The 12082-nt window shown below is 42.7% G+C and overlaps 2 protein-coding genes across 2 annotated transcripts in view; one reads left to right on the top strand and one right to left on the bottom strand.

The window, feature by feature from the left end:
• The window catches only part of dpep1 (dipeptidase 1), a 46481-nt gene extending 36714 nt beyond the window's left edge, over positions 1-9767 (bottom strand). The window contains exon 1 of the mRNA XM_060838046.1: positions 9704-9767. Within this exon, the coding sequence (XP_060694029.1) occupies positions 9704-9729 (26 nt within the window). The 5' untranslated portion in view covers positions 9730-9767. The remainder of the gene's footprint in view (positions 1-9703) is intronic.
• sult5a1 (sulfotransferase family 5A, member 1) overlaps positions 1-12082 on the top strand; it is an 85276-nt gene that overhangs the window by 542 nt on the left and 72652 nt on the right. The window lies entirely within an intron of this gene.

Genomic DNA, 12082 nt, shown 5'->3' with positions numbered 1-12082 from the left:
TCAGAAAAGCTGTGTTTCAGGAGATTTGGCTTGTCCTCTGAGCTGGTGGAAGACACCTGTAGCCTCCTGGAAGACCCCCAGCTCCTTGGCATTTGTGTCTTGCTTTACAAAAAGCTTTTAAAATAATCAACCTAACCTATTTATGTCTGGGCCCTTCCAAAGCTCCGCAAAAGATCTCTTGATCAGTCAGGACTTTATTCACTGGAATTTACAAGAATGAGAGGGAATCTCATAGAAACCTATAAAATGCTAACTAAAATTGAAATGAGAATGAATTTCTTTACCCACAAAGTGGTGAGCCTGAGTAATTCTCTTCCACAGAAAGCAGCTAACCTCAAACCATTGAATGTTTTCAAACAGGAGTTAGATATAGTTTGTAGGGCTAAAGGGATCATAGGGTACAGGAAGAAAACAAGAACGTGCTACACAGTTGGATGATCAGCCATGAACATACTGAATAACATAGCAGATTTGATGGGCTGAATGACCTACTCCTGCTCCTATTTTCTATATTTCATTTGGCACCTCACCAATACATAAGCCAAGAGACAGACTAATAACTATATGAATTTAGCCTTTCTTAACAACACTAATGAGACTGCGTGGGTTCTCAAGTTCGTATCGCTGTCTGACATCTCACACGTTGGCTGATATGTGGCAATTTATAGATCAATATAGGGTCAACACGGAGTGGTGGTAAATGGTGAGATTTCCATTCTGTTTATGTGCAGCTGTGTTCCAAAATGACAGGCAACAGAGAATGTGGCATTTCAAGTCCCTGACATTGCTGCACTTGGAAACATACACAAGGCCAACTGCTAGAAGCAGCCCCTGCACCTTCCCTTCTTTTTCACGCTCCAACCCAAGCCACCCTGAGACCTACCCTATTCCCTGGACCAATCCTTAGGACCCTCCTACCTGACAATCTCCTAGATGCTCATTCATTTACTCAGCACTCACCTGACATAAGTACCCTTCGCCCATCTGGTACAAACACCTCTCACCCACCAGGCACACAACACCCCTCACCCACCTGGCACAAACACCTTTCACCCACCACGCACACTGCACCCCTTACCCACCTAGTACAAACACCTCTCACCCACCAGGCACACAACACCCCTCACCCACCTTGCACAAACACCTTTCACCCACCACGCACACTGCACCCCTTACCCACCTAGTACAAACACGTCTCACCCACCAGGCACACAACACCCCTAACTCACCTGACACACAGCCATCCTCACCCATCTGGCACACAACTACCTTTACCCATCTGACACACAACCATACTCACCTATCTGGCATAAACACTCCTCACCCACTTGGTACAAACACCCCTCACCCACTTGAAGTCAAAGAAGACCTTTTGTATTTGGAGTTGGTACACAAAACAGCCCTTATCTACCTGGCATAAAAACCCCTTACCCACCTGGAACATAACCACCCTCACCCTCAGGCACAAATACTCCTTACCCACCTGGTACAAACACCCCTTACCCACCTAGCACCTTTAACTGCACATACCTATTTACCCTTTCATAAGAGCTATCAAAATGACTGCCTGTGCGGCTGGACATTTAAATCTGAAAGCAAAGCTCACTGAGTGCAGCTGAAGAGGTGGCGTTTCCAGGTTAATTTGCTTCACTACTGGTTTTGTGGATTCCCAAGACAGATTTATAACAGAAGGCCCCTGTGCGGGAATCTCTAGCACAGAAATCATCTCAAGTAAACAGGTTTTTTTAAAGTTGATCAGAGTCGGAAATAGGCTAATCAATGATTAGCAGAAAATTTTCCACTATGTGTGGTAAAGAAATATGTTGCAATTTTAGATTGAGGGAATGACAGAATTTCATGAGGATGTAGAGGTTCCTTGTATTGATGTGCTAGGTGACTCTCACATTCCTCACATCTTACTGTATTTGTGATGTACTTGTTGAATACTGACCAATATACAGTAGTCTCATCCAGGTGCCTTGTTTGCTCTACGCCATGTGCCCCTCATGTAACTGTGATAACATATCTTGGTGAAGAGCTGTGAGTTCAAGCACCTGTTTCTCTTTAAAAGATATGCCTCGTGAGGTACCTAGTTCATAGTTACTGTATATGGTCAAAACCAGTATCTGGCCCTTCTCATGCAATGTCAGACCATCTCACTATGATAAGCTAACTGTCTAGTTGTAAGTTTGGTGAAACGTCTTGCATTCTTAGTCAGATTTGGGAATCTGCTCAGTATGTCCAAAGTAGTTGTCTTGGTCAAATATCAGGCTTGTAGAATATATTGAAATTGTTTCAGTGTACCTTTACCAGAAACTATTTTAATCTATATGGTGCATTTGTCGGTGGTTCACACTCTATCACTTCCAATGGTTCATGATTGGTTTCCAAATGGAACGGTTTGCCAAACAAATGCATATGGATGCGTGCAATTACAAATACCAAAGCAAATGTGTCATACACTATATTGGAACAATTGGAGTGTGAACCTTTGGGTCTGAAACCAATTGGCTTGCCACCTTGTATGATACACATTCCTGACCTTTTCTGTGATGAATCAACTTCAAGAATCTTGTTCCTTCAATCATAGTAAGATGTGTGTAGTATGCAGTATGCTGACAAAGCTTGTTTGAGTGAATCAAATACATATTGATGGTCCTTCTGCCCATACATATGAGATGCCTTTCCTTAAGAGGTTTCCTAACAATGATACTTTATCAAAAACAATTGGTGTGTAAAGTGCTGGTAAGTCAAAAATGCAAGGTATCTCCTCAGGTTGTCTTTGACTTGGAGCACTAGGCATGTGTTGCACTCTTCAGTTTTGTCAGGATGGATCTTGTAATTTGGACAAAAGAACAAAGGAGGTTGTTCTGACCGATATCCATCCATCACTTGCTGCTGTTGAAGCTGAATCCTTCATGATGAGCTGCTGCATTACTGTGTATAGGTTTTAGTTGTGCTCTTTTTGAGTTATGCCCATCATGGCAACATCATCAGCAAAACAGACACATCCAGACATATCTTCTGTAATTCTATTCACAGACCGCTAGAGCAAATCCTGGCTAATGGATAGACAGAAAAATGGCGGCTGGAAGCAATATCTTCCAATAGTATTCCAAAATAGTGATTTATTGAGATTCCTTTGTCAAGTGAGCTGACTAATTTGGGACTCAACTCCTCTAATGTTGGAATTTTGTGCAGACACATCATTAAAGACAGATTTAGATTTTTTGGGTCCAAACGATTTTGCCATTTTTCTGTAGCGCATATGTAATCAAACTGCTCCAGTCTGTATGCTGATGGGCATGATGAATAATACTCTGTATCATTCAGCTAACTCTTAAGCTTATCTTGTATGTGAACACTGCACTTTCCAGTTGATGGAATTGCACTTCTCTGAAGTGCAAAGAAATCGACTTTGAGGTTTCCTGTGATGTTGAATCTGTCTGTATATATTTGTTGTAAGTTCTGGATTGACTCGTGATTACTTTTGACCTATACTATTGTGTTTGGTACATTTGTGATCTTATGACTTTGTACACAATGGTAATCTTGTAATTGCTGGTCTGTTCATGCTCACCAGGTAAAATAAATTTCATGCAGAATTACCATAGCTACATTTCATTTTCAATGTTCTAATGCCAATATATGCATCCAATTTTTGCAATTCTATATTGTATTAATGTCAATTATCCAGATACATGTCCTTCAGCATTCTGACTGGTATAATTATATTCACTCATGGATGTGGGTGTCTCTGGCTAGGCCAGCATTTATTGCTCATACATAATTGCCCAGAGGGCAGATGAGAGTCAACCATGTTGCTGTGGGTCTGGAGTCACGTGTAGGCCAAACTAGGTAAGAATAGCACATTTTCTTCCCTAAAGGACATAAGTAAACCAGGTAGGTTTTTCTGACAATCAACAATGTTTTTGTGGTCATCATTAGACCTTTAATTCCAGATTTTTCATTGACTTCAACTTCCATTACCTTGCATGGTGGCATTTGAACCCAGGTCCCCAAAACTGCTGAGTTTCTGGATTAACAATCTAGCAATAATATCACTAGGCCCTTGCCTCCCCAAATATAGAATGCAGTGGGCCTCAATTTACAATCCAACTTACAAACACTTATACTTTTTGAATGCGATCCCATGAAAGCTTGACGTATGAACATTTCCTGTACTTATGAACAGCTGCTTTACATCACCCTGCATTGTCTTTTGACTTGTGTACAAATCAACTTGTGAACAAACTCCAGAGAAGGATCCATTCACAATCCAGAGACTGCTTGGATTTTTTATTCAAACTGGGATGTCACTTTCTGGCTAGCACTTTTGTTAGCTTGTGACTTTGAGAAGATGGTATGAACTGCCTTCTTGAAACACTGTGGTCCATATGCTATAGGTAGACTCTCAGAATGTTGACCCAGCTGGCTGGCCCATGTTGACTTTGGTTTTGAGTGTCTTTGCCAGCTTTCTTCAGTCACTGCACAGGCTTCTAACTGTTTCATTTTGTTCACACGCTGTGTCACGTTCGCAATGAACCTGTACAGCTCACAGTATACACTCTGAACCTTTGCCCTGGTCTCTGTTATTGCGAACCTCATATTCTTGCTTGCACCAATGCAGGTCTCGGATACACTTCCTGTTACTGCTACTAGCATGCTATACATGCTTCTTGTTTGTAAACTCCTATCATAGCCTCTGGTTGCATCTCTGGAATTAGATTTCTTGTGCTGGTGATTCCTCCCAGTGTCCTAACATACTGTGACTTGCAGTGATTTTTGAACACAGGACAGCTTCAGATGGGTGCAAGAGCTCACACGCTACACAATTTGCTTGCTTTTAGGGTCCTGACTACAGAGCACAAGTACAGGTAAAGTATCCAATGCTTGCAGATGTTGATATCTGGCTATTATGTCTTCATCTTTTTTCTGTTTTCCTTAGCAAATGTTGTGATCTCTTTTTTTCTCCAAGAGGTCTTTTTGAAAAACTTTGACAGGGTTGAACATAAAACTGCTCCCATTACGACTCAGGTGGCTCACAGTCTTTGTTCTACTCACAGCACTTACTGATAAAACTAGTCAATTGATTCTTGTGGCTGTTGGCTGTAAAGCAGTTTAAACCAAATGTGCCAATTTAGAAAGAGACAAGTCTATGGGAGAATGTCATGGTGGACAGCAACCATTATTGACTGGGTTCGTTCTAAAACAAAAATTGGTGGAAAGCATCAGCAAGATTATACAGGTTACTTCTGTGGCATTCAAAGCTATGATCTGACTCTGAAACGCAAGCTCTGAAACTCTATCTGTCATCACGAGAAAACCAAGAAATAAAAGATCGAGCTGTAAAGATCCATCACTTAGCAATGTAATGAGATCAACAAGGGTGTAGAGTTACTGGTGTACTCTCAACTTGAGATCCACAGATAGCCTGATTAGGTGCAACTAACACAACCAGTAATACTACAATATTGCCCAATCAGAGGTGGCACCTTGCTTGAAGATGATATTGTGTTGGTCTAATCCAGAATCACTGTACCTGAGGGTTGGAATATAAAAGCACCGTTGTGCTACTGAGACTTTATAAAGCTCTGGTTAGGCCCCATTTGGAGTACTGTGTCCAGTTTTGGTCCCCACACCTCAGGAAGGACATACTGGCACTGGAACATGTCCAGCGGAGATTCACACGGATGATCCCTGGAATGGTAGGTCTAACATATGATGAACGGCTGAGGATCCTGGGATTGTATTCATTGGAGTTTAGAAGATTAAGGGGAGACTAAATAGAGATGTACAAGATAATACATGGATTGGAAAGGGTGGACGCTAGGAAATTGTTTCCGTTAGGCGAGGAGACTAGGACACGTGGACACAGCCTTAGAATTAGAGGGGGTCAATTCAGAACAGAAATGCGGAGACATTTCTTCAGCCAGAGGGTGGTGAGCCTGTGGAATTCATTGCCACGGAGTGCAGTGGAGGCCGGGACGCTAAGTGTCTTCAAGGCAGAGATTGATAGATTCTTGTTGTCTTGAGGAATTAAGGGCTACGGGGAGAACGTTGGTAAGTGGAGTTGAAATGCCCATCAGCCATGATTGAATGGCGGAGTGGACTCGATGGGCCGAATGGCCTTACTTCCACTCCTATGTCTTATGGTCTTAAAACAATATAGGAAGAACTTCTTCAGTAGATACATGAAGACTGCATGGGAATGGAAAGACACATTAACTCTGTACTGGACATGCATCACATCAGAGAAATATTTTCTCTGTGCAGTGTTGTTGAATGTGTAGAAATACACAGCAGAAAGAATCACCTAGTCCATGGTTAATGTTAGTGCTGACCAATTCTCAAAATAATCAAGAATGGTTTTGAATGACAGTATTGAGTATTATTTAAAGTTCCCATGCATTAAAAATTTGAAAGTTAACAGCTTCTACAATCTACAATATAAGTTCTGATTGCTGAGGGAGGGTTCCTGAAAATGTATGTAACAGTAGAACCAAATTAATCTCTAGAGAGTTTAAAAATTTTCTGAACGGTATGAGTTTACCATTATAACCTCATTCCCACATTACTCAAGTGGCTACATCTTCATAGAAGTACATGATATGGTGGCTCAGTGGTTAGCACTGCTGCCTCACAGCACTAGGGACCTAGGTTTGAATCCAGCCTCAGGTGACTGTGTGAGTGGAATTTGTACATTCTCCCTGTGTCTGCATGGGTTTCCTCCCACAATCCAAAGATGCACCGGTTAGGCGGATCAGGTTGGGTGGGTTTGTCATGGGAAATGTAGGGTCAGGTAGGGGTGTGTGTCTGGGTGGGATGTTCTTTGGAGAGTTAGTGTGGACTTGTTGGAGGTGAATGGCTTGTTCCTGCACTGTAGGGATTCTGTAACTGTCTATTCAACAAAAATAGAGGGTCCTTATATAGTCCCAAGTGGCAAAGGAAAACCTGGACATTAGCTCAGAGCAACAATAAGACACTCTCAAGGCTGGCAATGAAGTTACCTGCAGAGCTACTTAATGGCAGAAAGTACAACACAACTCAGGTAATCAGGATACCAAGAGGAAGTAAGACATCAACTCACCAATGAACAGGTAGAAAAAAGTCAACACTTTCATCAAAATGTCAAGCAAGGAGTTGTTAAATGACAAACCAAGAATGCTGGACATGTAAGCAGGGAGGAACATTGAGGTGGTAGGAGAGAGAGAGAAGTCTGTATGAGCAGGGAGGGACACTGAGGTGGAAGGGGGGAGAGAGAGAGAGAGAGAGAGGTCTATGTGAGCAGGGAGGGACATTGAGGTGGCAGGAGAGAGAGTGAGAGAATGACAGCGATCTGTATGAGCAGGAGAAACATGAGGGAGGCAGGACAGAGAAACCTCTACGTCCCCGTGACCTTTAATCTCCCTCACCCTCTAACCACCATCTGTCTTTCACTTTTGTTCCACTTGCCTCCAGCCGTTCACTAACCACAGCAGTCTCATCACTTTTCCACCTCTGTTCAGCTCAAAAGAAGAGTCATGTTGGACTTGAAATTTTAACACTATTCCTCTCTCTGCATAGATATTGCTAGGCTTGCTGCGTTTCTCCTATAGTTTCTGTTTTGGTTTTATATCTCCAGCAGCAGAATCTTGTGTGTTTATTTTTGATTTTCAAGAGTCTGGAGCAGCTGCATTAAGGGGTGACGTGTCAGCATCCTCAGCAGAAAACAGGCAGGGGATTGGAGCAGAGAGCAACATGTGTGCTGACTTGTGGCACCAAAATCCATATATTTTTTAGATTAGATTACTTACAGTGTGGAAACAGACCCTTCGGCCCAACAAGTCCACACCGACCCGCTGAAGCGCAACCCACCCAGACCCATTCCCCTACGTTTACCCCTGCCCTAACACTATGGGCAATTTAGCATGGCCAATTCACCTAACCTGCACATTTTTAGACTGTGGGAGGAAACCAGAGCACCCGGAGGAAACCCACACAGACACGGGGAGAATGTGCAAACTCCACATAGTCAGTCGCCTGAGGCTAGAATTAAACCCAGATCTCTGGCGCTGTGAGGCAGTAGTGCTAACCACTATGCCACCATGCTACCCACTTGAAAGCCCATAAAATGCAACTCCCAAAAACACTTCTGTGTTAATATCTCCCAAAACAGAATCCAGGTCGCTCTGACTGCAGTTGCAGATCCTTCTAATTGTTGCTGGAAGTGACTTGCACCAATTTCTTCTGTCTTTGTTTGGTGAGTGCCAGCAGAGAGACTGAGACATAAATACAAATGGGGTTTTACCTACATTCCATGACCCTAAATGTCTAATCCAGCCTCCTGTCTGTTTCTGGGAACATCTCTGCCAACTGGATTGAAGTAATCTCAAAAATCAAGCTGGACAGCAAGGCAAAAACAAATCAGTGGCACCTCTTGATTTTGATCATGCCAATCTTATGCTTCTTAACATCTGGGAGAGACAGGAAAATGAATTGGAAATTCTCTACCTGGAGCAAAAATAATCCCAATAGACAAAGGCATTCGTGTTATTTGAATTATAAATGATTTTCCATGGTGGTCTCTCAGTCTGGCATGGCAGCCTCCCGGCCCGGCGAGCCGGACTTTCGACCTGGCCCAGCAAGCTGTCAGCTGGTGTGGTGGTCTCTAGGCCTAGTGTGGCAGTCTCTCAGCAGTACATAGCAGACTCTCGGCCCGGTGTGGCAGTCTCTCGGCCCAATGTGGCGGTCTCTCGGCCCCGTGTGGTGGTCTCTCAGCCTGGTATTTCGGCCTTTCAGCATGCTGTGGCAGTCTGTCTAGTGTAGCAGTCTCTTGGTAGTACATTGCAGTCACTGCCCAGTGTGGCAGTCTCTAGGCCCAGTATAGTGGTCTCTCAGCCCGGTGTGGCAGTCTCTCAACCCAGTGTGGTGATCTCTTGGCCTGGTGTTTCGGCCTCTTGGTGTGGTGTGGCAGTCTGTCGGTCCAGTGCAGCGGTCTCTCGGCAGTACATTGCAATCTCAGCCTGGTGTGGTGGTCTCTCGGCCCAGTGTGGACTTCCAGTCTCGAGGTGATTCTTCAAAATGTGGTCCCACCGTGGCTAAGCACTTAAGAAACACTGATGTTTGAACTTTCAGCTTTATTCCTTTATTTTCTACTTAAGGCTAAGGTCTGCAATGCGTAATTTTCAACTTATTTTGCATGTTTTACTCTAAAGTTACTACAATGTTCAATTTCTAACTTTGTCCCTTCTATCTATCTTGTTCTTAATATTCTGTAACAACAGTGTGGCAACATTATATACTTTTTATTGTACACCTGTACTTTTATATTTGAGTACATGTGACAATAAAACCAAAATCAAACCAAGCTTGGCCCTGAGAAATTCAGCCAGTGAGGTCTACATTTCCACCATATAGATCACAGCTTCTCCAAGCACAGAGGAGAGCGGACATATAACCTCTCCTAATAAAGCACTGACCATTGAAGATAGGTGAGGACACTCAAAGGTGTAACTAATTAGTACTAGAATTTTTCCTCATCCATTTCAAGCACATATATCAAGAAAGAAAGCCAGCGTTATGTCAGATGAGCAAAACATTTCTTGAAAGCTACAGCCAACCAAATGCATCTTATTATCTTCATATATGACAGCTTGATCACTTTTGAGGAAGTTTACATTTGAAACTTGTAAAATTTCATGTTAAATTTCACTGCACTCACCCATCTATTAGAGGAGTTTCTTTCATTAATGCCTCTGCCCGTTTTCTATATTGATCTGCAGAACAGATTGTATCAACACACAAAAGGAAAAGAAAAACCCACATTTTCTTTACTGCTGATAGCTGTGGCTCAGATACGATTTTAGTTGAACTTCCTGTTTTCTTTCTTACATTTTATATCTGTAAGATAAGATGAAACTTTAACCTCTCAGCTTTTAAATTCATTAGCTTTTGGCACAGTAACTATAAATTCTGTTCAAAGGTAATCATGGCAATTTATGCCATCTAGAAGTGAAAATACAAGGAATGATCTAGATCAGATTATTAGTCCTGTGACATTTGTAACCACAAATATGAAAAACTTGCATTTCAGAGCATTAAGCTGCTGATGTGTTGTTATTGTACTTAAGGTTCTAGATCTGACTGTCAATTTGAGAATCGACACGAATAAACCACAAAGACCTAAACTGCAAAAAGGTGCATACTTTTTATTGGTGATCAGCACCAGAATTTACACGCTTGAGCGGCATTTTGCTTAAATTCGAGACACATGAAGCAAGAGGACTATGACTAAGAGCAACCACAAGCCTCAGCATCAGCTGTAGCTTTGCTGAGCCTCTGCATGTCAGGGTTTCAAGGGTTTTGATTACAGGATCAGATCTCTGCAGATAAATGAAAGAGAGAATGTGTGTGAGAGGGAGAGACTGGGTGCAATTTTCATTTCTCAAGTAATTATGGAAGTAAGCATAAAAGGTGGAAGGGACTTCTGCTTGTCGGTGTTGGGGTAATGCAGGTTTCCACAGAAGATTACATTCTTTTAAACACGTTACATATACACACATGGGAAAACGCCACATTTCAGTAGGGGTGATTAGGAAGTTCTTTCTCCTACTGGGAAATTCCAGGCTCCAACTTCCAGACACTCTATTTAAAATGCTCACCATTTCACTGTCTGAATCTAAGAGCATTCATCTAACCCTTGCTTATCAAAACTGAAAGGACTGTGGATGCTGGAAATCCAAGACAAAAATAGAAATTGCTGAAAAAGCTCAGCAGATCTGGTAGTATGTGTGGAGACAAATCAGAGTTAACGTTTCGGATCCAGTGACCCTTCCTCAGAACTATTTTTGTCTTTGCTTATCAACCCCACCACTTCTCAACATGTCACATAACCTGCAAAAAGCAGTGCCACTGCTCAGTTCATGAACAAAGGGAGGTCCTCGTTTTAAGGGATGGGACCAGGAGGCTGTCCCACATCACCAAGGTGGCCTAGATTAAGATTGATGTGGAAATCAGTGCCCATGGCACTCTGAGGTGGGCAATGACACAAAGAGATCTCTTGCATACTGGCAGAGTAATTGCCATTGTCTACTCAATGCATCATGCTGTTATGAGTACAAGTTGGCATTGTAAGGCATTGCCATTGCACAGGAATGTTATTCACAAGATTGGCTGCTGGGCACCTCTATCACAAACCTCATGCCTCTTCACTGTGCCTACCCATTTTGTATTTGCAACACAGTGCCATCTGCCAACCATCACATTTAAACAGAGAAAAAGCACCAAGAGTCAGCAGCTTACACATCACCAGTCATTCGCCTTTCATCACAACAAGAAGGGAGCGGTATGCCTGGAACTAGAGTGTCCATGGTATTTGAAGAGCAGTTTGCTGAGTCAACTGTACAATAAGGGAATGGGTGCATGTGTGGGATATCTGCAGTCATCTCATGAAAAATCTCCAAGCAGCTACTCCCAATTAAATAGCAAGTCCCAGAGTCTTGGGTTAGGGTAGTACTTTGTGACACTAACAAATCTTTAGGTTCTTCTCTGCAGTTTGCAGATCCCACTCACAATCCAAGCCAGAAGGGAAAATGCCTTCAGCCCTATGCTATCTTTCCCAACCCCACAGAGCACACCTCTGCAATGTCAGAGTCTGGACCATCTGAAGAAGCACCAACAAGGCATTTCACTCTACCCTCCATTAGTGCAGAAATATTCAATATAAGAAGGATAAGGGCAACAGGTACATGGGAATACCATCAACTGCAAGTACCTCCAAGCCCCGCACCAGCCTGACTTGAAAATATATCTCTGTTGCTTCCCTGTCACTAGGTAAAAATCCTGGAATTTCCTCCCTAGGGCATTGTGGGTCCACCTTGAGCAAATGGATTGAAGAAGGCAGCTCACCACCACATTTGCAAGGCGGGAGATGGGCATGGACAATAAAACTGACAGCTGTCAAAAGGAAACATAGCTCATCTTCTTCTGACAAATCTGCACAGCAAAAGTACAGTCAGAATGGAAGCATGGTTCCACATTCTGAGGGAGCCCTGACTAGAATCTTCTCTCAGGAAAGCACAGCTGAATTCTTTAGTAAAAC

The sequence above is a fragment of the Hemiscyllium ocellatum genome, chromosome 17, assembly GCF_020745735.1.
Source record: "Hemiscyllium ocellatum isolate sHemOce1 chromosome 17, sHemOce1.pat.X.cur, whole genome shotgun sequence".
NCBI classification, from domain to species: domain Eukaryota; kingdom Metazoa; phylum Chordata; class Chondrichthyes; order Orectolobiformes; family Hemiscylliidae; genus Hemiscyllium; species Hemiscyllium ocellatum.
Note: the sequence above shows the minus strand (reverse complement) of the source record. Positions and strands in the feature narration are given on the sequence as shown.